The sequence below is a fragment of the Lepidochelys kempii genome, chromosome 16, assembly GCF_965140265.1.
Source record: "Lepidochelys kempii isolate rLepKem1 chromosome 16, rLepKem1.hap2, whole genome shotgun sequence".
NCBI classification, from domain to species: Eukaryota; Metazoa; Chordata; order Testudines; family Cheloniidae; genus Lepidochelys; species Lepidochelys kempii.
In genome coordinates this window covers 22550732-22578305 of record NC_133271.1, presented here as the reverse complement: position 1 = coordinate 22578305, position 27574 = coordinate 22550732, and the positions used below count along the sequence as shown (strand labels likewise).

General features: G+C 48.9%; 1 protein-coding gene across 4 annotated transcripts in view; it reads left to right on the top strand.

The window, feature by feature from the left end:
* The first annotated feature begins 21104 nt into the window (after positions 1-21104).
* Positions 21105-27574, top strand: part of DIPK1B (divergent protein kinase domain 1B) — a 38750-nt gene continuing 32280 nt past the window's right edge. The window contains exons 1-2 of one of the 4 annotated variants that reach the window (XM_073314626.1): positions 21105-21379; positions 21894-21944. In XM_073314626.1, the coding sequence (XP_073170727.1) occupies positions 21317-21379; positions 21894-21944 (114 nt within the window). In that variant the 5' untranslated portion in view covers positions 21105-21316. Of the gene's footprint in view, positions 21380-21760; positions 21866-21893; positions 21945-22085; positions 22113-27574 lie in introns of those variants that run through there. The other 3 variants (XM_073314630.1, XM_073314627.1, XM_073314628.1) reach the window with 3 other exon arrangements.

Genomic DNA, 27574 nt, shown 5'->3' with positions numbered 1-27574 from the left:
GTTATCAGCTGCGTTAAAACCTCATTGAAGCTGATGGGTGTGAAGATGCCGGTGCTGCATCTCTCGGGGATGACAGGGTCTTTGGGAGACTTTTAGCGGGAAGCTGAATCACGCCTTAACCCAGCTCTTGAATGTATTCTGTATTAAGCCATCGTGCTAGGACCAACGGCTGGCACTGCATCACAGGGAAACGAAAAGGGCGCCTGCGGGCTCACAGAGGAACCAAGGATGGGGCCGGGTGAGGAGGGTCGTAGCCCCTGGGAGATTTGCAGAGGTCGCCCCGCACTCACCTTGCAGCAGCAGCTCCTGTGGTTCTGGTCCCACAGGGCTGACTGGAGCTGGCTCCCTGCTCCAGGTTTGGCCCAGCTGCCCCCTCCATCATGATGACAGGGATCGAGCCAGGCCATATTTGAGTGAGTGGCACAGCTGCTGGGCCAAACCTGAGCGGCTCTGACACCCAGGTTGTGCTGCACGGAGCAGGGAGCCGAGCCCAGCCAGCACTGTGGGACGGGGCTGCGGCTAAGGTGCACGTGATGTTCTATATCGTGGGTAAGAAATATTTAGCAAGCCAGACGTTTTTTGCACTAAAGGTATTTCCCGGGTTGTGATGGGCCATCAAGGTTTACAGACGGGTCGGGAGCCCAGAAAGGTTGAGAACCACTGGCACCAAGCTTCCATGGGGGTGACTCTAGGTATCCAGCAGATCCCCGAGATGTGGGCCAATCTTGGGGGGGAGGCTCCATTGAGCAACTGAACCTCTGCCCTGACAGAACAATTCGGGGAAGGCTCCGGGACTGGGCCTTGAGTTCAGGAGGGGATGCTGCCCTGTCAAGGACTGGCGGCAGTTACTCCATCCCCTGCCATTCCTCTGCCTGCCTCAGGTCAGTAATAACCCTGCGGAGCCCCGAGACACCTGGAATAAAGCCGCACAGTGTGGTCATGGACGCTCGGCGCTATGGACCTCCGCTGCCTACGCGTCTTGTTGTTGTCGTTGTCCAGGACTGGGAGAGGCTAGTGCTCCCCTTGTGCTAAAGTGTGTGTCAGGCACAAACAGGCTGGGGTGAGACCACCCAACACCCATCTTCACCTGAACCAGGGTCTGAACCCAGGTCTCCTGACGTGCAAGGCCAATGAATTAATCCCCCCACACCAGAACTGTGTTCAGAATATGAAAGAAGAAAAACCACCCTAGGCCCAGACGATCTTGGCTGGGGCATCTGTTTCCCATAGGCTGTGGGAAACGGGTGCTCTGAGGTACAATGTGCCCCTGCCGCGTGTGTGCACACAAGGATACGCGCGTGTGCGTGACCAGCTTCGACAACGCACAGCTGTGTCCCACTAAATCATTCTTCAGGGCGTCACACCACATTCCAGCAGCACCAGTCAAACCCAGCCTCTTCCGGCAGGACTTGACCCTGGGGCGCTACCTGCCGCTCTGTGTGACTCTCAGTAACACACTCTTGACTCAGGCAAAGAAAGGCAGAACAAAGCTTTTCCTTCTTGTAAACCCCACCCTGCTATTTGTCCCCTTTCCCTTCCTTGCCTAGCACTAGTGGTAGCTTTTCTGTGGGACATGGGGGGTGAGGGGGGTTGCTAGAGAACTGTAGGCCAGGCGCAGGTAAGCGCTACGTTCAGTGTCACCTTGTTGAGTCTGACAGCTTGTTCCAGGCCTTGTGGGAAGTGGGACCATGCAGCCTGCATCAGCCTGTACAGGAAAGGGGTCCACAGCTGCGGGGACTTGGTGGTAGGTTTGTGGGACATCTGCCGTATCTTATAACACCTGCCCCATTCTCTGAGATCCCTCGTGTTGCAATCAGCAGCACCTTCAGAGCCCTGAGCTCACCTGTTAAACAACAGGGCTTCTCCCAAAGATTGCATTCCAGTTTCTGCAGCACCCGTGGTGCTTTGTAGACAAATCAGTTTCACAGGTGCCTGCCCCAAGGGGCTTACAAGGCCCCAATCCTGCATTCAGATCCACATAAGCCCCATTGGCTTCTGCAGGGATCCAGGGGTCCATCTAGCATGACCAGATAGGAAATGTGAAAAATCGGGACAAGGGGTGGGGGGTAATAGGAGCCTATATGAGAAAAAGACGCAAAAATAGGGACTGTCCCTATAAAATCAGGACATCTGGTCACCCTAGGTCCATCCACACATATCCCATTGCAGGATCAGGGCCTAAGAGGCTGATCCTATGATGTACCCTCAGTTCCCACTTCAGTGGGGGTTTATCCAGGAGTATCTGAAAGAAGAATTAGGTGCTTGGGGTGTAGCTTATGGAAGAAAGGGGTATTAACCTCGGGGGCAGGTTATTTCATTGTTCTGCGTTTGTACAGCACCTGGCACAGTGGGGTCCTGGTCTCTGATTAGAGCCCCTGGACACTATGGTAATACAAATAATAGATAATAATACTTGTCCATTATGGAAATCCTTGCACCTTGCTCTGAGTCAGCTGGTGCCCGCCGCTGTCTGAGACAGGCGAACCTGAGTAACTCTAATCTGCTCTGGGCCTCTGGCCATTCCGGGTGTTATTGCAAATCCTGCCCTTTTGCATGCTCGTCCCGCCGAGTCCAGCTTTTTCCTACTGACACGTTATGTCAATAGATTAGACGCACTTGGGAGATGAAGACTGACTTTAATAAACCCGAGAGCTGTCTATTTCTTTTCCAGCAGAACACCACTTAAAGGAGCTGTGATATTTCAGGGCTTCTGCAGATGCTCTCAGAAGTGTAGCTCAGAATTAAATTTCATTTCCTGCCTCCCTGCCTCGGAAGCTTTATTGTAATGATGTTGTAACTCTTCACTGCACTGGCTGGGGCTGCCCTGGAAAGCTCGGTTCGCCCAACCCACGTACCAGCCGGGGGAGCTCAGTGTTTTTAAGCATTTTTAATCACATGCCCGGTATTAGTGACGGATCAGCCGGAGGCCTCTGGCTATGGCTTGTCTACACACCTGCCAGAGGATAGTCCCAGACACACACGCGTCATATCTATGGGACAAATACACAGTAAATATACCCGTGCACAGTAGAGATGGGCCCAAACAGGAACTGATTAGCTGATGTGTATAGTTCTGTGTTTGCATATGGGTGTGTGTGTACGACAGCTGTGTGTGTATATGAGGACGGCATCTACGTATATAGCTGTCTGTGGGTATTTACTGTAGTTGCGTATGCAGCTGTTGGGTGTGCCGTAGCTCTGTGCGTATAACTGTGCATGTCTACAGTGGTTTGGTGTAGCAGTGTGTGTGCACAGCAGTTCTGTGTGTATTGCTCTCTGGATGTGTCTGTGCAGTAGCTCTCTGGTGTCCGCTGGGGGTGGGGGTGGGGGGTGTACAGCGGTTCTGTGTGGACAGCATTAGTGTGAGTAAAACTTTGCATCCAAAGTCCATTGCCCTTGTTTCCAAGGAACTGATCGCATTGTCCGCATGTCAGTAACTCTTGCAGGGAGAAGATGGCTTTAGCCCATGGACTCTTTCTCTGGAGAAGACCCAGGCTTCTTTGTTTTAAGAGCTAATGGTGGGATGATGCCTTGTGGTGAGGGGAGGGGTTAGAGATGAGGGAGAAGCAAAGGACACTTCCCAAGGGTTCGCAAAAAGAAAAGGAGGACTTGTGGCACCTTAGAGACGAACACATTTATTTGAGCGTAAGCTTTCGTCCCTGCAGCCTGAATCTTCCAGCACAAACAGTGAAGACTGACTAACTAACTAGCATGAACTACTTTCTCTTCCCACATCGTCTCAGGCTCCTTCAGCAGCCCCCTGCCTTTCTTCTGCTCTTGGATTCTCAGCTGGGAAGAGCCTGTAGTTGGCACATGACAGAAATCCTAATGAAAGCAGCTACCCTTTCAGAGCCGCCTGGCTGGCTGTTCTGAATGGCAGCCTCCTCCCACTCCCCCTCGCTCCACCTTTTTGCCTTTAACTCCAGCATCTGAGCCCTGGCAAGCTGATAAATTGGGCTGCCAAGCAAGCAGCTCGGGCCGAGCCCAATTAATTGAGCTTGGAATCTCCTGGTGGTGAACAGCAAAGAGGAAAAACAATTCACTGACTTATGCATTGCTAGGGATCGTCACCTGTGTCATAAGCTTCACTCAGCTCACCTTGGGCTTGGGCGCAGGCTGGGTGCTGCACCCGGATGATATCAGGGCTCTGGCCCAGCTGGGATCTCCCCAGGGAGAGCTAAGCTGCAGGGAGATCCTCAGTGTGTTGGGTGATGAACAGACATGATGACAGGGCTGGCAGCAGCAGAGGGTGGCTAGCAGTGGGAGTGCATGGCCTAGCCTCTCCCCTCTCTGTCCCTACCCACCCACAGCCTGGCTGCTGGACTTTGCAGATGCATGGGAGTGCAGAAGGAAGCCTTGCTGATTAACCCCCTGGGAACCACACCCATTCGTGCAGACAGGTACATGCATTTGGGCTCACATGCAAACACGGATTTGTGCGCACACACACTCCCACCAGCCTGCTAACTGGGGAAGTGTCTCTCCTGGAAAAAAAAAAATCAAAGGACAGAGGAAACCGAGGAAAGGAGCAGTGCAGAACAGACCAGCCCTCTTCCTTCCCCCATCCCACACTGTACGCCAGCTTGTTGCCTCTGCACCCTAGTGGCCCAGATAAGATGGGGAACGGCACTGTTGCTGGGTGAATGGTAGGTGGGGACCTTGAACACCATGGACCAGAGATGCACTGCGGTCATTAAAGTCATGAAAGCTGAGTAAAGGGCACTGCCTCCCCCTTGTTCTGGGGCTGGGCACAAGCGAATTCCCGGAGAAAAGTGAGCTTTGAAACTCATCAGCTGAGCCAATGCTTAACACCCAGAGACAAGCGTACGTAGGTCCATCCCTCTCTCTTCTGTGACAATCCTGGCACAAGAACAAGCCCAGGACCTCCAGGCCTGGGCCTTTGAGTTCCACTTTATCTGCCCAGGAAGATTTCCTCTCGTGATGGGAAACCTCTGCAGGCCAAGTGTTTAGATTCAGGTGTTGATCTAGAGTCTCCGGACCCTGTGGGTATGTTCACATTGCACACTAGGCCCTGTCACTAAGTGTCCCAATGACAACTGTGCACATAAAACGAGACAATCACTAGGCTCTTGAATGAACTTGCACCCAAAAGCGATAAAAGACAAAAACACCCGATCCCCAGGCAAACACTTTTCCGAATGCGATCACTCCAGGTCCCTCTTAGAGGAGACTCCCTCGTCCTCATCCCCAAAGAAACCTGCATAACCCCTTCAAAAGACGAGCCTGGGAGCTTAAATTCCTAACTTTGCTAGACACCAGAAATGATGATAAAGACCCTGGATTTATGGCTCATTACAACCATCTGTAACCCACTAACCCTCCGGTTTCCTGTGTCTGCAGAGATGTTAACTGCCCACTTCACCTTGACCGGTCTCTTGCAACATGTGTTAACTCCTGATGCTTAACAATCCGGTCCACCTTACACTGAGCTGGGGCACTCTGAGGACCTTTCCCAGCCCTGAAGAAGAGCTCTGTGTGAGCTTGAAAGCGTGTCTCTCTCACCAGCAAAGCTGGTCCAATAACAGATATTACCTCACACACCTTGTCTCTCTAATGTCCTGGGACCAACATGGCTACCACACCACTGCAGACAAAGAGTTTGGGGTCAATTTGCGCCTTGGGCAAAAATCGAGATCAAAATTCAGATCGCTTCCTATTTTATGGGAATTTTGTGGCCCAAGCAGGATTCCTGCTGTCCCTTGGTCCATCCTCCCACCCCTTTGCCAGATCTCATCTGGGCAGAGCTAGGCAAACCCACCCCACAGCTCTGCAGACACAAACCAAGTGTAGCTGTTCTGCACTGCTTCACCACGCGGCCTGAGAGGATTTCACCTTCCCCAGAAATGTTGGTTTGTTGGGAGATGAGGCGAGCGGGCCTGGGGTAGATTTGGGCTTTGGAAAGAAAGGCTGCCGTGACACAGAGCTTGAGCTGCAGCAGTGTTTTTGGCGTGGGGAATCGATTGAACCAGCAGAGTAAGCGATACGGGGACAATGATCACAATGTATGTTTTGCCGGAGACCAGAAACAGTTACAAAGTCAACAGGCAATTAGTTCTGCCGCCATCTGAGAGGTTGAGGGGAGACCGCGGTGCTTGGCTCTCGCTCCTGCTCTGCTAAATCTGGTGTGCAAATGGGGCTCCCTGGGGCAGGACACAGCCAAGGCAAAAGCAAGTTCTCCTCCAGTGTGCACTGGTGTAAATCAGGAGCAATGTCACTGAAGTCAGTGGAGTTACACTGGGGTAAAAGCAGGGAAAGATGACTCAGCCCCTGAGAGTCCATCTAATCTCCACAGACTATCTCAAGGATCCAACTGAACCCAGAATCCTTTGCCCTTCTCCAGCCCCTGGCACCCGAGGATCTCAAAGCACTTTACAGTCGTGAATGGAATAAGGCTCACAAGGCCCTGCTCAGGGGCAGGGAAGGATTACTATCCCCTGGGTAATGGTATCATTAACAGGACTTTGTTCATATTTACCCTGTGGTTTGAGAAAAGTCCAGCAGTATGTAGGGGCTCAGTGTCCTTATTATTACACCTGGCTGGTATCATCTCCATGTTACAGATGGGGAACTGAGGCACAGGGAAGGGGCATGCCCCAAGCCCTCAATCTGAGCATCCCTGAGCCCTGGAGAAGTCCCAGGCTGGGTCCCAGCACTGTGGCTGTGTGTGACTCATACAAGGGAGACAGCAGAAGAGCCAGGAATAGAACCCAGGGGTCCTCTGGGGAAGAGAAAGAGGGGATGGGGATAGGAAAGGGGATGCTAAGAGTCTCAGCTGCGGGAATTGAATCCTGAGGTCCCATGGTGTGAGGAAGAAATTAAAGACAGAACCCGCCTCTCCTCCCGCTCCCCGAATCTTCGCTGGCCCTTTCGTTCAGGTTCTGAAACAGCCTGGTCCATGTCTGGGTGCCCTGTGTCAGGCTGAGGCCGGAGGTGGAAATGCTGGGAATCCCCTTGAGCTCTCGAGGTTGTCGGCCCAATTTTGCATGACCAAGGAGTCCTGGCAGGTAATACAAATGTTGCTTTTCTTTTCCCCCACCTGTGCTGATCTGAACAGACCCCCTATTCCCAAATTGGAGACTCACTGATTTCAGCAGAGGTTTAATCATAACTAATGGGGAACTCAGAGAAGGGGTGGAGGACACAGAGAGAGAGAATATTGTGTTGGAGGTGGGTGGGCTGCCAAGCCAGAAAAAAAAAAGAGCCGATTAGCATTTCTAATTATAACTGCTGCACACAGCAACATCAGCCCTGTCGGGCAGTCAGAAACAGCCGATGGCATTGTGTACGGCCAGCTGGGAGTTCGATGCAGGAAGTATGGATGATCTGCCTCAAACACTTCAAGGATGCACAGAAAATAACATTACAATAGGCGTCTGTCATCTACTGAGCAAAGCTGGGGAAGCTGGGAATCCCAGGTTGGGCGATGGGTCCAAGCCTGCGGCCATGTGGGGCCCCCAGCTCCCACCTCACCAGGCAGAAGGGGAAGTCCTTAATGCGATGTTTCCTTTTTAAGGCTAACAGGGTGCAGTGCATGCCGCTTCACGCTGATTGAGCTCTTGGGGGTTCAGGGCGTTATCCCCTTTTTCAAAGCCCTGCCTGGAGTTCATCACAAAAAGCCCCCCTCTTGCTTGATAAAGGTAACAGCATCCATGTAATAGACTTCTATGCGGCATTTGACTTGGTAACACACACCATTTTGATGAAGAAACTGGAACGATACAAAAGCCACAGGACACACACTAAATGGATTGGAAAATGTCTCACTGACAGGTATCAGAATGTAACTGTAACTGGGGAATCTCCATGAAGTGAATATGTTTCTAGCTGCGTCCCACAGGGATTGGTTCTTCCTTGGCCCTGTGCTACTTAACATGCCTATCAATGACCTGGAAGTAAACATGAAATCATCACTGATAAAATTTGCAGATGACACAAAAATTGGAGGAGGGGTTAATAATGAAGAGAACTGGTCACTGATACAGAGCTTGGTAAGCTGGGTTGCAAGCAAAAATATGCCTTTTTATAAGGCCAAATGTAAATGTATACATCTAGGAACAAAGGATGTCAGCCATTATTAGAGGACGGGGGACTCTACCTGGGAAGCAGTGACTCTGAAAAACCTTGGGGGGCTTGGTGGAATAATCAGCTGAATCCAAGATTCCAGTGCAATGCTGTGGTGTAAAGGGTTAATATGATCCTTAGATGTATGAACAGGGGAATACTGAAGAGGAGTCGGGGGGGTTATACTTTGTATCTGGCACTGGTGCGATTGCTACTGGAATATTGTGTTCAGCGCTTGATCCACAAATCATAATGGATGTTGAGAAATTGGAGCGGGTTCAGAGATGAGGCATGAGAAAGATTAAAGGGTTGGAAAATGTATTTTATTGTGATAGACTCAAGGAGCTCAATCTATTTAGCTTAACAAAGAGAAGGTTCAGGGTTGGCTTGCTCACAGTCTGTAACCTACACAGGGAACAGAAATTTGGTAATAAATGACTCTTCAATCTAGCCAACCGAGGTATAACAAGATCCAACGGTTGGAAGAAGCTAGACAGGGTCAGGCGTTTTTAACAGGGCGGGTAGTTAACCATTGGAATAATTCACCAAGGGCTGTGATGGATTCTCCATCTTTGGAAATTTTTGAAATCAAGAGTGGATGTTTTTCTACAAGAAACACACGAGCTCACATGGGAATTCAAGGGAGTCCTGTGGCCTGTGCTGTACAGGGTGTCAGACAGGATGGTCGCAGTGGTCCCTTCTGGTTTTATAATCCATAAGCCTGCTACATCCGTGGGTAACGGGGCAGGCTCTTTTAGCTGAGACTGCACAACTTGTTTAGAACCAGACGTCCAAGCTTCAATCCCTGCTGATGATAACCCACCCCAGGGCGCAGTGTGACAAATGGTGGCTCCAAATTCCCTGGGGACCACTGTCCAGATGCTGAACTTAGTGCAGACGCCCACCTGGCACAGCCCAGAACTCCTGAGCTCAAGTGATCCACCAGCCTCCTGGTAGAACGAGTCGGGGCAGATGGGGAGAAGGCTTCTAAATCTTGGGCTTTACGACAAAGGGGGCAGCTAAGGGGCTTGGAAGGGGGCATTGGATTAGCTTGACCCAGCCTGGAAACCTTGACCTGAGGGCTCCAGGTAGCTGGAGTCCTTACGCTGTTCAACCACATATGGTAAGCACAGTGCATGCTTCCTCTCCTCCCCAGGAATAACAGCCGGAGAGGTTTCAGAGTAGCAGCCGTGTTAGTCTGTATTCGCAAAAAGAAAAGGAGTACTTGTGGCACCTTAGAGACTAACCAATTTATTTGAGCATGAGCTTTCGTGAGCTACAGCTCACTTCATCAGATGTGAGCTACAGCTCACTTCATCAGATGAAGTCTTACATCTGATGAAGTGAGCTGTAGCTCACGAAAGCTCATGCTCAAATAAATTGGTTAGCCGGAGAGGGTGGGTGGGTGGAAGAGAAAGAATCTCATTTTCAGCTCTGCATTTCCTGGCGCTGGCTCATCTCAGACTCTTTGCAGTAGCTTAGTGTGGATTTCAGTGTATTTAAATCTCTTTTTAAATGTGTGTCTGTGAGAGAGAGATTGAGATCCCGCGTGGAAGGGAATAAGAACTGACATACCAGACTAGCTCACTGGCAAACCCAGTGACGTGAGTTTACTTGGCAGAATATCCTTGCTTTTGGGATTTCTGTCTCCATGGGCCACTCAGTCCTAGGGCTCTTTACTGAGGCTGCCAGCTGGCCCTGATGGGTTCTGTGACGGGGACACCTGTCCTGTTAGGAAATTAATTTAGAGAAACGCCTTGCTAAGAAGAAGCTCCACAGTCAGAAACCTCTGGCATTTGATAGGAGGCAGTAACACTGGGTTTCAGAATAATAACATCCAACCTTTATACAGAGCCTTTATCTGTAGATCTCAGTGCACTTGCAAAAGAAGGAAGCATCCTCTGCCCCCATTTTGTAGACAAACTCAGACAGAAGAAGTGGAATACCCAAGGTTACCCAGTGGCAGTCAGGAATAGAACCCAAACTCTCCTAAATTTTAGTCCTGTGTCCTATCCACTAGACCACACTGCCTCAGAGACCAGATCCTGGTTTAATCTGGATGCCTCTTAAGAGCAGGCAAGTGCTCAGTGACACGTCATCGATTTCCAGTCAGAATGACTGGGCTGTCACCAATGGGAACTGTTTGCTCTCACGCAATGCCAACATCCAACTTCCTGCCTTCTAGGATGGTCTGATGAGCCGTGAAGACTGGGGCAGCTCAGGGGGATTTTTCAGCGAGATAGTGAGTGAGGCTGGGAAAGCAAAACATCCTCTTTACAAATCAAGCAGAAAGAGCCTTGTCATCCCCCACTGAGCCCAGCTGACTGGGTCCCATTCCTTTGACAAGTTCAAATTGGTAGCAAGGGCTAAATGGGATTAGGGCAAATCTCTGCACAAGGAGTCAGTCAATTGCCAATCCCGGGGGATCCAACCTCCCCTAATATTGCACAGCAATGATCTAACGTTTCCTCGTCAGGATCCTGCCTCGCCTCTGTCGTTTGCAGAACAGCTCCCAAGAGATGGCAGCTGGGAGCCCTAGGGAGCGAACGCATCTATTGTGCAATGTGACCGAGTCGCTCTCAATGCAGCGTGCAAGAGGGGCACACACCTCATGGGGAGCTCAGATCCTTATTAGTGTGCGTGAGAGTTTACACGCGTGTGGCTGTGAATTACTCGGCGAGAGTGTCTGTGTCTGTGTGTTCATAACAGTGTGCATGTCCTTTGGAAGTCCCCGTCCCCTGCTTCGCTAGCCACTCCCGTGGCCTGGCTGTTGTGTGAGTGGATCCCTAGAGCAAGGAGAGCTGTTCTTTCCCCGCACTCCCAGGGGCTGATCCTGTAATGGATCGAGCACCCTCAAATTCCCTAAACTCATCTCTGCATGTGCAGGAGGCAATCAGCACCTTGCAGGATTGGGTCCCTAATCTTTCCTGTAACAGATTGCAGGCCTGATCCTGAGAGGTGCTGAGCACCTGCCCCGACCCCATGAAGGCAAGATCCTGTAGTATGGGACCTGACAAAGCAGGGAGGCTGCTGTTCTGCTCTCCATTTTTGTATGAATGGTTTCCATGGGGATGATTGGAGAGGCTGGGGTCCGGATTCTGCTTTTATTTCCACAAGACTCACCCCAGTGATGTTAATTTACACCAGCGCAACTCAAAGCAGAATCTGACTCCTCGTGTTTCCTGTAACGCTAGCAGCATAATCAGTCCCACTCAGGAGAATTCAAACAATCCCATTTAATTCTACTAGACTCTCTGTATCTGATTTGTTTCCCTTTGCTGTGTCTGGAAGGGAGAGCTGCCATCCTTCCACCCTGGAGGCTTTCCTCCCTGGGGAACCTGGCGCCAGGAGCACCCTAGAGACACCCACATCCACTCTGTGCGGATAAAATCCCGGAGGCCGTAATCTGAAATGATGCTGGGGGGTGAGCGAGTGCGGGATGGAAAGGCAGAATGGTCTCCGGAGATGTGCCTGTTCCCTACACCAAGCAGCTACCGGAGAAGGCGGCATCAGTCTTGAGGTAGGACGACATGGCCCGAGTGTATTCACCCTGATAGGTAGGCTGTCATGGCAGCAGTGTGCTGGGGGGCAGGGCCCACACACAAAGGCTGTTGGTAGACACGATCCTGGCACTCAGCACTTGGAGAGATTTTGCTCAGAATTATAGATGCAAAGAGGAGAGGGAAGGAGGCCTTGTTATGAAGGGGCTGGAGTGACTCTGGGGAGTCAATTCCCAGCTCTCACACAGACTCTGTGTGACCTTGGGCAAGTCACCCAACCACTCAGTGCCTCAGTTTCCCTTCTGGGGATAATAATACCCCCTTTCTCCCTCCTTTAAGCTCTTCGGGGACAGGGACTGTCTCTTACTCTGTGTTTATACAGTGCCGAGCACAATGGAGCCCTAATGTCCATGAGGGCCTCTAGGTGCTACTGTAATACAAACAGTAGGGGTGACTGGCACTTGGGCAGGGCTTGGTACCCCCTGGGGACAGGCATCGCTATCCACATTTGGTGGTGGCTAATAATGGGGCATCACTGGGGAAAATCAAGCACGTGCCCCATTGTCTATCCATCCATTCCAGGAGCCAGAGGCACAAAAGGGCAACGAGGGTGTTGCTGTCGGTCCTCTCACGCCATACAGGATCGCTCCTTGAACTTTACTCCTAAATGACCCAGGGACAGAGCCATCACTTCCCTTCAGAGACTCCACCACAGTCTAGAGTCATAGGCCACGTTCACCCAGCCTGACCTGCCTAACGGAGGCCATGAACTGTACCCAGTCTAATAAAGCTTGCAGACAGGAATTGCTTCCTGATGTTCAGGATTTGTTCATTCCTCTTTTGCCCACCACTACTTGTAAAGATGCCACCCCCATATCCTGGGTCTAGATGACCTAGTGCACCTTCCTCTGAAGCATCTGGTCCTGGACATTGTCAGAGACAGGAAATCAGACCCAACGAGACATTGGTCTGATGTGTTATCACAATTGTGTCTACCACATTGTTTGGAAGGGAAATCGCCTGGCACACTGGTAAATGTTTTGCCAAATGATGGAAGGGTTGGAAGTGTCATTCATAAATAAGGGCTATTTATTATTCAGGGATGCTTATTACACTATTATAAGGGTTGTATATTATACTATTCACATGTATGTGTCAGAAAGAGACAGGTATCTGAGCTCTGCCACTTGAGAACTTCTGGAGATGTAACTGGAATGCATGAGCTCTCAACAGCACTTCAAAACAAAATAACATATTCCTACCCTACTCTGATTATACACAGAAACGTTCCCGTGGGTCTCCATTTACTGAGAGGACACTTTGGAAACGGTGTCACTCTTACTGTCTGTGTCCTTTCATTGAATCAATACATTCTCTTCAAAAAACACCCAAAGACATGGATGAGAAGTGATCACAGGATTGTGGCTCTCTAGGAAGCCGATTTATCGGAGATTATCAGGGCATTTGTGGTCTAAATTACTGGAGAGAAGCTGAAACAAGTAAATCAAAGGGCTTTAGTGGTAGATTCCCACAAAGATCAACATAGCTGTTTTGGGGGCTCTCAAGGATGCAGTTTGCAGGCAAACTGTTTAGCTCCTCCACTTCTGAAGCACCCGATGTTGTATCCCTTCCTATGTAGTTTCAAACAGCCATTCCACCAGCCTCATACGCTGAGGCTGGCAGATGTGTGGGTGGGTTTCCAAGGTTGTACTGTGGAAAGAATGTTCAGTTTGGTGGGATTCTCCCCGGTGCAGGGGACCACCTCAAGATCCACACCCCAGTTAACTCCCAGGGCTAGGATTTAAGTGGTCAAGGGCCTTGTGCCTTTAGCAAGGGGAAGAGAAAGTCTGAAGAAGAAATGGATTCTTCCTCCCGAGCTATGGGCTTGGTGGCAGGCTTCTCATGTAGTTAAAGGTCACGGTGCTGAGGCTGTGTTCTGATCTTTTTTGATCGCATATCTGAGCAGGCTCTTTTACTCTCAGCACAGAGGGGTGGATGATAGCCTGGAACAAGAGCAAGAATCAAGCTGGATCAAAGCAGAAATCTTGACCTGAAGAGCAACCAGCCTTCTCCAAAACTGGGTGTGCTCCTATTTTTCTCCTGCTATGGCCCTGTTTGTGATAGAGGGGGTCCTGAGGCACAAACCTGCTCCCAGATTTCAACCTCCCCACAAAGTCGTTCAGACCCTGTGTTTTGGTCTGGCTCTTCAAAGAAAGGCCCGGGATGCTGAACCCTTCTCATATCTGCAAAGTTTGGGGGCATTCAGCCCAGCCTTTGATAGATGGCTTTCAGATATTGGCCTCTGGACTGACTCTGGCTCCGGCATTGGATTAAGAATCAGGAGTCCAGGGTTCTGTCCCCAGATATGTCCATGGCCTGCTGGGTGACCTTGGGCAAGTCACTTTCCCACTCTCTGCCTCAGTTTCCTATCTGCAGAATGAGGATAATGATACTGACCTCCTTTATAAAGTGCTTTGAGACCCATTGAAGGTGCTCTGTAAGAGGTAGGCATTATTATTATACCTGGCCATCGTACTGCCATTTACACACATGGGTTCGCATCACGGTTGAATCTGTCTCAGGGTTCCTACTGCTCAGGATTTTTCTAAAAGAAGAGCTCTGTGTAAGCTCGAAATCTTGTCTCTCTCACCAACAGAAGTTGGTCCAACCAAAGATATTACCTCCCCCACCTTGTTCTCTCTAATATCCTGAGCACGACAGCGACAACAACACTGCCTAGAGCCAACTCACAGGTGAGCCTGGAACAGGCTTCAAATTGCAACCTGCTAACAGGAGGGTAAAGCCAATAGTTCTTGCTGGTGCAGGGAATGGAACAAAACTGCAGGAATTTGGTCTGACTGATTTTGTTGGGTGAGTTTAGGGTTCCTGGGAGCTCCTTATGTCCAGGCACTGAAACTTGACAGCAAGGACCCTGACCTTTATTGGTCATGTCTGCAGTGCAAGAGCATCCACAGCCCAGACAAACTTTCTAAAGTCATATCCCAGGGTGCTGGGCTCAGGGCAAACGTGGGATGGAATCTCTGGGTAGGAATCACCTCTCTGGAGATTCCAGGACCCAGGGTAGGAATTTGAAAGGGATGCCTCTCAAACCCCCTCCCCCCCATCCGACAAGCTGTTGTCATCGGTGGAGAGGAAGGAGATTAAGTGGTTTGATTCTTCCCAGGAGATACCAGCTGTGAATGGGAAACTTTGCTTCCATAGCCCTGGTCCCCAATCCAGCCACCCCTGCACAACAGAGGTCCTGTAAAACCAGTGCAGCATGGGCCTGGCACAGAGAAAAGTTTCTCCATTGGAAAAAAGGGGCAAAAATCCTGGCTCCATTTGAAGTCCACAGCACAGCTCCCATTGATCTCAACAGAGCCTGGATGGCACCTAAGGCCTTTAATGAATGAGTTATTTTTTTAGCCGGATTTCCTGCCACCCCACCCTGTTCTACCCCTTCTCTCCTTTGTTTGCCTTGCCTCTCTGGGTCTGTCAGTCTAACAGACATGAGGTTTTTTAACGAGCTCTTTGAAGAGCTGGTCAAAAACTTCCCATTGAAACTCTTGGATGGGAAATGGCTTTTTTGACGTTTCATGAAAAATGTCCATTTTTGTTAAAAAAAATTTGGGTATCTTATAAAAAAAAGTGCCAAAGCCTAAAAAAAATTGATGAATATTTTTGACAAAAACAACAAAGTTATTTTTGTTCAAGTTTTCCATGGGAAACTATATTATTTCCCAACCAGCCACTAATCCTTTGGTAGATTTCAGCTCTTCCTGGAACAAAAGGATAATCTAAAAAATCCTCACACACCTGATGTGAAGGCAGAGCGTCACAGCAATGCAGTTTGGGCAACAAGGCCTTTTTGTGAAGGTTGATCTGAACAAGAGAGCCATAGGGCCTGATTTTGATCTCACTCCAGTTTTACACTGGTGTAACTCCAATTACTTCAGTGGAGTTACTCCAGATTTACACTGGTGTAAGGATCTGATCTTATTCCCTTAATTTCAGTGGTGCAGGATCAGATCCTTAGAACAGGATCGGCACTCCTGATTTACACCAGTGTTCAGTGTCAGATACTGAATGCACACAGATAGATAGATCCCAGAATCAGACAGAGATGCAGAGAGATTCCTCTACTCATGCTCAGTGGGTAGATGATATAATCACACCTGCAGAATTTTTATTACGCTCATTATTGGATTAATTAATCATTCAGTGATAATTGATCTTTAAGCATTTCAACAATCAATACTAATCACTTAATTACTTGGCAGGATGCTGCTGTAGAAGGTCTGCTCACTCCTAATTAGGTACTCTGGGCAGTCCACCCCTGAATATTACACAGCCTCTATGGGAATCTCTGGCATTTCAAACCCCTCTGAGCCCTTCTCACAAATGTGTCATTTCTCATCTTGCTCCTTATTCCACCAGGCCTCCACACATGGTACGATTGTGCCTATCTGAACAGAGCTCTGCCCCAGCTCTTGGGCTTTTAAAATGCATAAATCTCCAGCAGAAGAATGACAATGAATAGCAAACACAGGGCGTAGGAGCGAAAGATCAAGAGCCGTACATCTGCCAGGGCTCTGTCAGCGAAAGCAGGATGCTGCTGGAGTCAAAGGCAGAGCTCTATACTAATGCTGGGTGGTTTTATTAGGTAGCCTGGGCCCCGTGTACAGAGTGGCCAGGGTGGTGGTTTTCTGCAAGTAGGTCAAATAGGTCACCTGTCAATAAAATACAAAACAAGGATTACTGCATAATCCTATTAGAAGGACTCTGGCTGTAGGGAGCCGGGGTGGAGGTGGGAGAGGCAGGAGGAGAGGGGAGTGGGGAAGAAGAATATTGTGCTTGCCATTTGTGACACAAAAGCCTCATGAGAACATATATATCTATTTCTACACACACACACACACACACATATATATATAATGGCCTGGAGACTGCTTCATGGATCCCCAAGCCAATGAGCATCAGGCAAGTGTGAAAATAATGATCCTAAGATTTAAAGCAAAATAATGAATGATTGCTTAGTAACACGGCCGTTTCCTGCCTTTATGACCCTAGTCTATGATGAGGGAAAGTGTGTGATGAGGGGGAGCGGGAGAACCATATTCTGTTATGAAATGAAATACTAGGTGGATGAGAGGATAGAGTGTGTGTGTGACGCGTACGTGTGCGCGTGTGTGAGTGAGCGAACACACCATGGATCCCTCTTATTCCAAACAGATGTTTCCCTACAACTAAAATGGCAATGGGCACATTGCAATGCACTGGGCCCATTTGGGATTTTTATCCTATTTCACTCGGAGGACCTTGTCTGTGCACCAAACCTGGATCTATATAATTTTCCTTATACCGGTAGCAACTGCTGTGTGTCCATGCACACATGTCCTCCTGGGGGAGTTTTCTGGACTTCCATCGACACAAATGAATCCGGCTTGCAACCAAAGCAACCCTGTACTAGTGGGGGTTAAACTGGTTTAGTAGCAGCTGGAATGCATCCCATTTCCGATTTAACTAAACCTGGGCAAGTAGGTGCCCAGCTGCTGTCCAACACTGCACTGTGGAATTGACCTGTCTGGTCATCTTTCTATACTCCGCTGCTCCAGGAGCATCTGGTCCAGATCAGATGTCAATCACCTGTTTTAATTGCTCTGGCAAATGCATGGATCCCATTAAGCTAGGCATAGGCCCAGCTGTGGTCCAGGTTCCTGAGGGCCTCCTGAAGCAAAACACTTGAGTCTCAGCAGTGAGGGTAGTGAACTACAGGGCCTGGGCATCCACTCTGCACTGACTAAACTCTTAAAAGTCCTGTCCTCCATGAACTTGCAGTAAAACCTGGGATGGATTCTCTGATGGTGATTCCAAAGTCCTGAAGAGGGATCATGATGGGATGTTGCCAGGGATGTTGGCTCAAAACCCTGGATCCAAACATCCCGGAAATATGGGATTGTCTGAACTCTGAATCCAGGCGCCAATCCCCTTTTTGCAGTTGCCTCCCTATCTTTATAATGATTTGAACTGAAAACCCGGAGCTGAACTCCCATGAATGTTGAGTTGACAGGTTTCAGAGTAGCAGCCATGTTAGTCTGTATTCGCAAAAAGAAAAAGAGGACTTGTGGCACCTTAGAGACTAACAAATGTATTTGAGCATAAGCTTTTGTGAGCTACAGCTCACTTTTCAAAATCTGGATCCAGCCTTGGACTATGGACTATAGCAGCATTTATAGTGATGCAGGCAAAGGGACTGATCCTGCAAGGTGCTGAGTACCTCCTGAGTGAGGCTGAGCACTCTCAAATCTCACTGCAGTCAATAGGTGAATAACAGATTTTAAGACTGGAAGGCCCATTACGATCATCTAGTCTGACCTCTTCTAGCTCAATACCTCCAGGATCAGGTCCTAAAATAGGGGTGGGAAAGTCTTGTGCTTAAGGATATAATAATCTGATTGGCAGATGTGCTTTTTGGGGTGGGGGAGAATGGTGGAGTGCTGGTTTCCTCTGAAACATGAGATACTGCCCAGGGCTGGAGGCAGATCACTGGGCATAATGAGTGCACGAACTGATCCGGTATGAGGTCCTATTTTCCCACACTGAAAGTGACACTGGCGACGTGCTTTTCAAACGTGCTTCCACTCACAGGGGTGACTTTGGATAAACAATTCTACTGGCCCAGTGGAATATGTTTACACCCCACTGGTGTGGTCTGTGCCAGAGGTCTCTCATCTGATCTCTTTTTGTGTTAAGAGGAACACCTGCTGCCTGGGACATTTGACACTGGCCCTACTTGTACTAGGGGTTTCTGTACATGTCCCTCACAACCTGTGTTTTGCTATCTATGTTTTCCATGAAAGTGGTTTCTTAAAAGAAAGTTCAAGGGACTTGTCTGTTTTCCTGGGCCAATTCAAACTAAAAATAAGATGAGCAAGAATTACACCAACTTCATCAGACCATAGGAAACGGAGTAAATTAGAGCTGGCTGTTAATCCAGGCTTATTATGAAAGGGATGCTGTTAACTAGAAGTTTAAAACTCCAAGTGCAGATGTAATAAAATCTTTCTAGGGGTTTTCATATGGATAGAATGATTTTTTTTATATTAAAAGCAAAATTAAATAAATGGGGTGTTTTATTTATTTGTTAATTTAAGCAGATCCCTATAGGGTTATGAACTTAAACAATAGCATCTTTGTGCTAATATATAAGAACCAGAAAGAAAAACTGAATAGAAACCAATGGGAAACTAAAGTGAAAGTAAAGGAGGACTTGTGGCACCTTAGAGACTAACCAATTTATTTGAGCATAAGCTCATAAGTGAAAGTGATCACATTCTGGTTTCAAAGTCCACTTTGAGTGAAGTGCAAAAGTAAACAAATAGCTTACACAGTGAAAAGGAAAGTAGAGTCAAACCAAACCAAACCAAGGACAAAACTACCTGTGCAGGTTTAATAATCTGAAGTGCTATTAGTAACACAGGCAAGCAATTATTTCAAAAATAGGAGTTTTAACTTTTATGTGTGACCTTACCCATATCATTTCCCCTCTCTGTGCTGCTGTTTTTCTTCCTTGTCTATTTCTATTGCAAACATATTGGGGGCAGGAACTGTCTTTTTCTACCAGTTTGTACCATGCCTAGCACAATGGGGCCTTGATGTAATACAAATAACAATACTTAATATTGTTATCGGTGTACTGTTAAATTAATAAGATGAAAGAAAGAAACTTGGAGCTTGTTTTCTCAGGATGGGGAAGAAATTTTCTCCTAGGTCAGATTGACAAAGACCCTAGGGTGGGTATTTTTTTATTTTTATTTTTTTTGCTTCTTCTACAGCATGGAGCACAGGTCACTTGCAGATTTGAACTAGTGTAGATGCTGGATCCTCTGCAACTTGCAGTCTTTAGCTTAGGGATAGCTCATTGGTTTGAGCATTAGCCTGCTAAACCCAGGGTTGTGAGTTTAATCCTTGAGGGGGCCATTTAGGGATCTGGGGCAAAAATTGGGGATTGGTCCTGCTTTGAGCAGAGGGTTGGACTAGATGACCTCCTGAGGTCCCTTCCATCCCTGATATTCTATGACTTCAGTAACTCAGCCAGAGGCTATGGGCCTATTACAGGAGGGGGTGGGCAAGGTCCTGTGGCCTAATGTGCAGGTCAGACTATATGGTTCCTTCTGGCGATGAGAATAGCTCTGTGGAGTTTCTATGATAAGCCTCATCTATTGGAACATAAAACAAAAGGGAAATATGCAGTACTGAGACTATTCTCATAGATTAATTACTGTAAACAGGTCAGGGTGCGTAAATTATTGGTCAGAAAAATCAGTGTCTTTATTGAAACGCTTTTGACGGCGAAACACATTATTTCCAGTTGAACATCTTGCAGGGAAAGCCCATTAGGGATACATTTTCTGGGCATACTCTCTGAAGTTGAATGAGACTTCAGATGAGGTACTCAGACATTATAATGATAAGGGCCATATAGGTACCTACTATAGATAGATAGATAGATAGCCAGCCCTAGGTTTATTAGAAGGGACAGGTATGCAACAAAGTTTTTGTCCCCCCGCCCCCCCGCCCCCCCAATCTTGCAATGGGACCTGCTTGTGTGAGCTCCTTGTGGGCCAGGACTAGCAGATGTAGTTGTAAGCTGAGAGCCAGGGGGTGATGATTTCATGGGCCAGAGTCCTTGCTTTTGATGTGGCAGCAAACAGCCAGGCCAACTTGGGGGGCACTCTGCAAATAAATGATCCCCTTCACTGAAACGGGGGGGGGGGGGTGGAGCGGGCCGAGCTCATCCAGCAACCAGTGCCTCTATCTAGGGGCCAGAGCAGCCTTGTTCCCTGAGGGCCTTTAATGGGGTCTGGAAACCCTCAGGAGGGCTGCTGCCATGAATAGAAACCGGGGACCTGTCTCTCTATCCCCCTGCCTGCGGCACACGACGCCCCCCCCCCAGATCTCACCAGGGTTCATCTCCCCCAGATGCTCCCCCCAAGCAGCCCCAGCCGGACCCTGACTCAAGACCCAGCCGGCGGGGCGCTGGGGGCCCCCCACGCTCAGCGCAGCAGGGAGCGGGGGGGGGGGGGACGTAGGGAGGAGTGGAAAGCAGCCCCCCACCCCTCCCCAGCCCCCATCGGCCGTCAGAAACCTCCCTTCGCCTTCCCCTTTAATTCCGGCGCGGCGCGGCGCGAGGAGCCAGACGGCATCGCTGCTGCAGATCCCCCCCAGCTCGCTCCGCAGCCGCGGGAGGCGGCGTCCGCCCGGCGCCGGGGTCCCCATGCAGCGGCCCGGGGCCGGCGCCTGCGGGGTCCCCGGGCCCCGGCCGGGCTTGGGGGCGCGCGGGGCCGGAGCGAGCTGGGCTTGATCCCGCGCAGCCCAGCCCAGCTCCCGGGCCGGGGGATGCGCCAGCCGCGGGGGGAGCGGCCGCCCTCGCCCACCGCTGCCCGCGCCCGATGCAGCCGCCGAGCCGCCGGGCTCGCTAGCCCGCCCCCGGGGGGGGGGCGGAGAGCCGCGGACCCCGCCTCGCCCGAGGCTTGGCGGCGGGGGCTGAGCGGCGCGCGCCCGGGGAGGGGCCGGGGGGGGGGCTTCCTCCCCTTGCACCCCCCCCCCACGGGCTGCAGCTGGACCCCCCCCCCCGCCCCGCAGCCCGGCGCTGAAGAGCAGGGCGGGGAGCGCGCCGTGATTTTCCCTGCGGATCGGCCAGCCCCGGCTGGGGCGGCGGGGGAGCCCGCAGCATGAGGAGGCTCCGGAGGCTGGTGCATCTGGTGCTTTTCTGCCCGCTTTCCACGGGCTTGCAGGTGAGGATGGAGGCGGGGGAGGCTGGCGACGCAGCTGCCCTGGCGGAGGGGGACGGGGGGGGACGGGACATCCTGCGTCTTCGGAGGCTGGAGGTCGGGGGTGTGTGTGTGTGTGTGTGGGGGGGGGGGCTGCCTTTGATCCCAAGTTAGACATACATAAATACCTGCAAAGTTAAGCCCATGGCCGGTCCTTCAGATTGATCCTGAACAACCTAGTGCCATTTGGAGAAGGGAATTTTTATTTTTTATGTTTAAAAAAAGAGCAGGGGTGGATTTAACCCCCCCCCCTCCATCACTCCCAAGGGGATTTGCCTGAGGGGGAAACTTACAAATGGTTAATTTCACTGCACCTTTGCTTTTCCCTTGTACTGGACCTTGTAGGTCAGGGTGCTGGACACACAGGGAGAGATGAAAATTGTGGCTGTTTAGCTTTGGGCGCATAGGACAGATGGATGGATGGGAAGAGTCTGATGAAACCATTCCCTGGTACCCAACTCATGTTCTTCTCCTGCAGAATGCTGGTTTCCTACACCAAACACTCGAAAACCCTCCAGCCCTGGGAGCTGTGAGTCACTGTGGTGGCTTCTTTTTCCATTTCCCCTGAGGATTTTTTATTTATTTTGTTTATTTTAATTTGATCAGAATGCCTGGTTCTCTGTAGTTACTGGAGAGGATCGGTATGGATGCTGCACTTGGAAATCTGTTTCTGACCCTGCTATGAATGAAATCTCAGGTGTGCATGTAATGAAAAAAGCAAATAGATGGATATTCAGCTTTCAGCGCCACTGTATTTAGGACTTGATCCAAAGCTCATTGAAATCTGCAGGAGTCTTTCCACTGACTCCAAGGGGCATTGGATCAAGCCCTTAATCCACTGGTTTGCAGTGAGATATTTTAACCACTAATGCTTCCCCCGCCCCCCACGCTCTGGCTTGTTTTTGAAAAGTGATCCTGGATTATTCTACATGGGGTAAATATGGACCAGCATGGCACACCAATTGCATAACATGAAGTTTAACTGTGAGCCTCATGTTGGAAAGAATCCACATTGCATCTACATAGAATGAAAGAGCCAGTTAATCAATCAGTCCTTACATAAATAACGGAATAAGCCAATGCAGCAATGTACCAGTCTAGAACAATTATTTTTTTCTTTGGCATGCCGACCTAACTGGATTGAAAGTCTGGTTTATAGAGAAGGACTAGGAATGATTATCTCCCAAGAGGTCTTTGGAGTGGCAGGGAATAGAACCTAGCAGAAGAACCTGAGGCTTTTACTCAAGGCAAAACTCCCAGGGAATTTCAAGGAAAATGAGCAGGATTTGGGACTCACTGATTTTTTTTTGGAGGGGGAGGAGATCTGACTCTGGAGAGCAGAAGTTCCTCATCCATGAATGTTCTACCAGCAAAAGTCACATTGAAGCCAGCAATGATGCTTGTCTTTTCAGGTGGCCATTAGAGCTGAAGGAACAATCTCAGCTGCTCTTACATGTTTGATTAGATGGAAAATGGGCTATATGCGGAGAGGAGATTTCCTATTATCCATTAGGGCCAGCACTGCGGGAGAAATGGAAAGAATGGCAGAGAAAGTGAGAGGAATGGCAAGGGGGGTGGGAAAGAGAAAGAAATCCAGCAAACCCCAGAAAGTTGAGGGAGCAGTTAAAGAGCAAAGTTCTCCCGTATGGCAGATCTGTTCCTGCAGAATGATGTATTCCATTCTGCCCTCTCAACCCCTCTCTGACTGGAATGATCACAGTCCTGGCAGCATAGATCTAATCTGCAATGCTAGCTCGGCCCTGTGCCAAAGCATGTGGGACAGTCACAATGAGATGGGGATTGCTGCCCAGGAAGGAGCTGAGCTGAAAGCATTCTGCTGGCTCCGTTTAGTCCTGATCTCAGAGGTGGAGGGCCTCTGAGCTCCCCAAGCTCTCTGCTTTCCTTGTAATGCTAAATCATGGCACTGAAATGGGCATTGGGGTGATGCTGTACATGAGGAGCAGTGTGGGCTTTACACGCAGGACTTGAAATCAGTCCCTGGCATGGAAAATGGAGTGTCAAATAGCGAGCCACCACCGCTGCGGAGCAGACACAGTCGAGCCTGTTAGCCATCCATTTTGGCATCTCTTGACTGCACCTTGCTCCTCTTATGCCAACTGTGCAGCTCTGGTAATACTTAGCAGCCTTTTGCACTTGCGTTAGGATTAGTGCCGTAGTTATTTTTCCAGTACTCACTGTGTTAACCCTGCAAGGCAACGTCAAGAGACCAACCGAACTGTTTAAAGGCCAAATCCAGCTCGACTTCTTCGCACAAGAGGTCTCACTGAAGCCATAATGGCTTGATTCTCTGTGCCCTGCACTTTGTGTCATCCATTATACTTGGGCAAAGTGGGCTAGGTCCTCGGCTCTATCCCCAAATATCCCCCTTCTATCTATCTATCTATCTATCTATCTATCTATCTATCTATCTATCTATCTATCTATCTATCTATCTATCTATCTATCTATCTATCTATCTATCTATCTACACAGCCCTCTGTCTATCAAGCCCTGTAAATGTAAACCACAGCTGTGCTGATTTGCAGGAGCTGAGGATCTGGCCCAGGATGGGCAAAGTGGGGAGTAAATGATTTGGCATTTCATGCTCCCTTTGCCCAGGTGCACATGCTGCCGTAAGGTGCAAGGCAGCGGAGAATCTGCCTCTAGGTGTCTGTGTGAAATCAGTGCATTTGGCAGCTGATGTGTGCATGTTTGATTTTGATCTGCAAAATCAGAAATGTGATGCCGACAGAAAGGAACTTGATATTCATTGGGTAGAGAACCGCTGTCGGTGAGAGCCTGGTGTGCACTGATAATAGTCCTGAACCAGTATTGTTTAAGAAGCTGTCTTTTGCTTTTTTTTTTTTTAATTTGCCTGTTATACAGTTTATGCCTTTAATGTGAGAATTGTGGGAAATCTTATTGACAAGCCCTGAGTTTCTCTCTCTGTTAGCAAGGCTTGGCAGTGGTAAAGAATCACAGAAAGAGCCTTTTTCCTCCAACACTGAACTCCATCAGAATAAGGGAAAAACCAGCATTATCCTTAAAGCTACTCTCTGTGTCTCCAGGCTTCAATGGAAAGCTTTTGCTGAGAACCCAAGGCCAATCTTATCTAGATTCCTGCAACAGATTTAAAGAAACAGTACAAATATTTTTTTCCCACTGAATGCATCCGATGAAGTGAGCTGTAGCTCACGAAAGCTTATGCTCAAATAAATTGGTTAGTCTCTAAGGTGCCACAAGTCCTCCTTTTCTTTTTGCAAATACAGACTAACACGGCTGCTACTCTGAAACCAGTACAAATGTACAGGCCATGGGGCAAATTGTTTTGAAAAGAGCCAAAACGATGTGGTTGATGAAACCGACATTACTCTGGAAGGATGCGGGGGTCTGAAATGCACTGGTGCTCTCTGTAGTGAAATAACAGTCAATCCACAAGTAAAGCCCAGCAGAGAAGAGAATGGATGTTGCACATTTTTGCCCTAGTCCCACATCTATCCTGAAAGAGCATCATCAGAGGGGCAGCTAGGTAAGCATGAGAATGGCTGGCAGGTCATGGAGAGCTGCTGCAGAAGAAAGGAGACAGAGCAGCCTTTGAGGACTCTGTCAGTTTCGCCTTTGAAGCTAACTCCAGCCAAGTATCTGTAGCACTTCAAACAGGAGGCACTAAAGACTCCTGCTGGCCAGCTGACAGCTTGTTATTCAGCCTGCCCACTGTACGCTGGCCAAAGCAAGAGCAGACGCTAGCTGCTAATGAGATGCAGTTTATCTTAATGAGAGGGTCCGGTTTAACAGTAAAACCCCGCCCGAGACTGAGAATAGGTTTTGGTGAAATATACATTAAAAATACCCAGAATGTATCCGTCCTCGCGGGGATGAAAACTCTGCGGAGGGAGCCAGTGGGAGCTGAAGATCTGTCACGCATTCTCAGGGTTTCAGATGGAATTGGAACACACTTGTCTGCAGTTCTCTTGTCCTTCCCTTTTGTTTGTTCATTCACCTGCGGCACACTGCTTAGCTCCTTGACTGTGAGCTCTCTGGGGCAGGGACGTGTCTTTGTGTTAGTTGGTAGGGGGCCCTGATCCCTGCCTTTAGGGGTTACCCACAATAGAAATAATAATTAGTCAAGGAAAGCTACCTTTTAAACACTGATACAGATTCCCTCTGATTTCCCGGAAAGTGGCCCATATTTTGCCGAAAACTAAATACATACAAATAAACAAACAGATCCCTACTGGGGCCAAATTCTGTTCTCATTTACACGGTATGAACCTAGAGTCACTCAGGGTTTTTAGCTTGGTGGAGTTACTCATAAAACCAGAAAAAATTAAACCTGAAGGGCCAGATCCTCAGCTGGTGTAAACTGACAGAATTCCACTGACTTCAGCGGAGTTATGCTGATTTATTCAAAGTGAAGATCCAGCTCTAAATAAATCAAGACAAATGGGTCCTGTTATTATTTAGAGAGAGGGGCCAGTCGCATTGTGCTAGATGCTGTACAAACGGCTCTGGGGTAAATCCAGAGTAACGCCGAGATTTTTAGCTCAGTGGATTTATTCTGGATTCCACTGGTTTAACTGAGAGCAGAAGTAGCCGTGACTTTGGAAACTCTAATACCAATTGTCTCAGCTGTGACATGCACCATTTGGAGGACGATTTCCTCTTGCAATTCACTGGGAAGGCAAAAAAGTGAAATAAAAGGAGCAGGAGACCACGGCACTGGGAGTTGCAGTAGAGATGTCTGTCTTCTAGGACCATGCTAGGAAGGTCAGGGGTCTAATTCCCCTTCATTGCACGTGGAACACCACTATAGGAACGCACCGGCACTTTGCATCCTTCAGGGCAAGAGTGATGCTTACACATGGTCAGTTATTCAATGGCTTGGAAAAAACTAACTCAGTGGATGAAGGTTGGACTATGTCACTCACAGCAGCTTAAGATGGAAAAAGGTCCATTCGATTATCTAGTCCATCCCTACTGTGTACTTTGGAATACGTTGTCTAGGCAAGTTTTACATGTCTTAAGAAATGGCATTTCCAATACCCTCCTTGGGAGAGCACATAGCTGAATGGACCATCATTGGGCTGATGGCTGAGCTGTTAGGATATGTAACTTCGCTTGAAAATGGAGATAGGATAACATGAGTGCAGCCTCTCATCTCTTCAGTTATTATCTATCTATCCAATCACTTGCCCCAATATAACATGTAGTATTCTCCTATAACTGGCTTGCACTAATTTATGAACCTATGTGTATGATGTGCTGACATTAAACCAGGGCCTCATCTGAACTGCCAGATCCAAACACCTTCAGTGTTTGGGGTGTTCAGAATCTAGATCCAAAATGTTGCTGCCCAGGCCCAACCATTGCTGACTCACTGGAGGCTGGATCCCAGCCTTGGCAGCTTGCCCAGCAAACCTCTTTGACAGGCTTAGCTAAGGAGCTGGGTTTTTGAAAAAAAAAATAAAATAAAATGTCCAAATGGGCCAAAGGCAATTGGTATTTAGATAAAATTCATCAAAGGAGAAAAACCACTGGTGTCATCTTCTGGAATGATTGGCTGGCTTGCTCCACAGATGGAGACCAGGTTTAAAGTAAAGAACACTAACATTTTAGGGACCTATCCTGTAGTTCTTGTGCAGGTGAGGCTCCCAAGCACCTCAGTGGGAATGTTGACCCTGTAATTGTGTGGCAAACTCTGGCAATTTTATTGCGAGTCTCAGGATATTTGGTATTTTTTTCTTAAAGTCCCAGCTGCTGGAATCATGTGAATACATCAGAATCAAGGCTTAAACACCAGAAGGCAAATATTATTTTTTTAAATCTCTTGATTTTTTTGCGGTGGGGTGGCGGCTGACTCATGATTTGTGAGCACTTGGGGTTGTCCATATTGCTGGAGCTAGCTTCTACCTGCTGAACTGGCTTTCTCTTCTTGGCCACACAGGAGTTTCTAGCCTTGCTGCTTGGGCTAATGCAGTAGAGCCACTTTGCAGAAAGAGGGCTGCCTTTTCCTGTGCACTCTTGTCGACCCTTTATGTCTCACTAGATCCCATGAGACCACCCTTTTTATGGATAATTTAGTGCCCGTTCCTGTTTTAACACCCATGGGGTCCATTAATTTTTCCAGTTAAGGATGTGAGTAGGAGTTTGAAGAGCGCA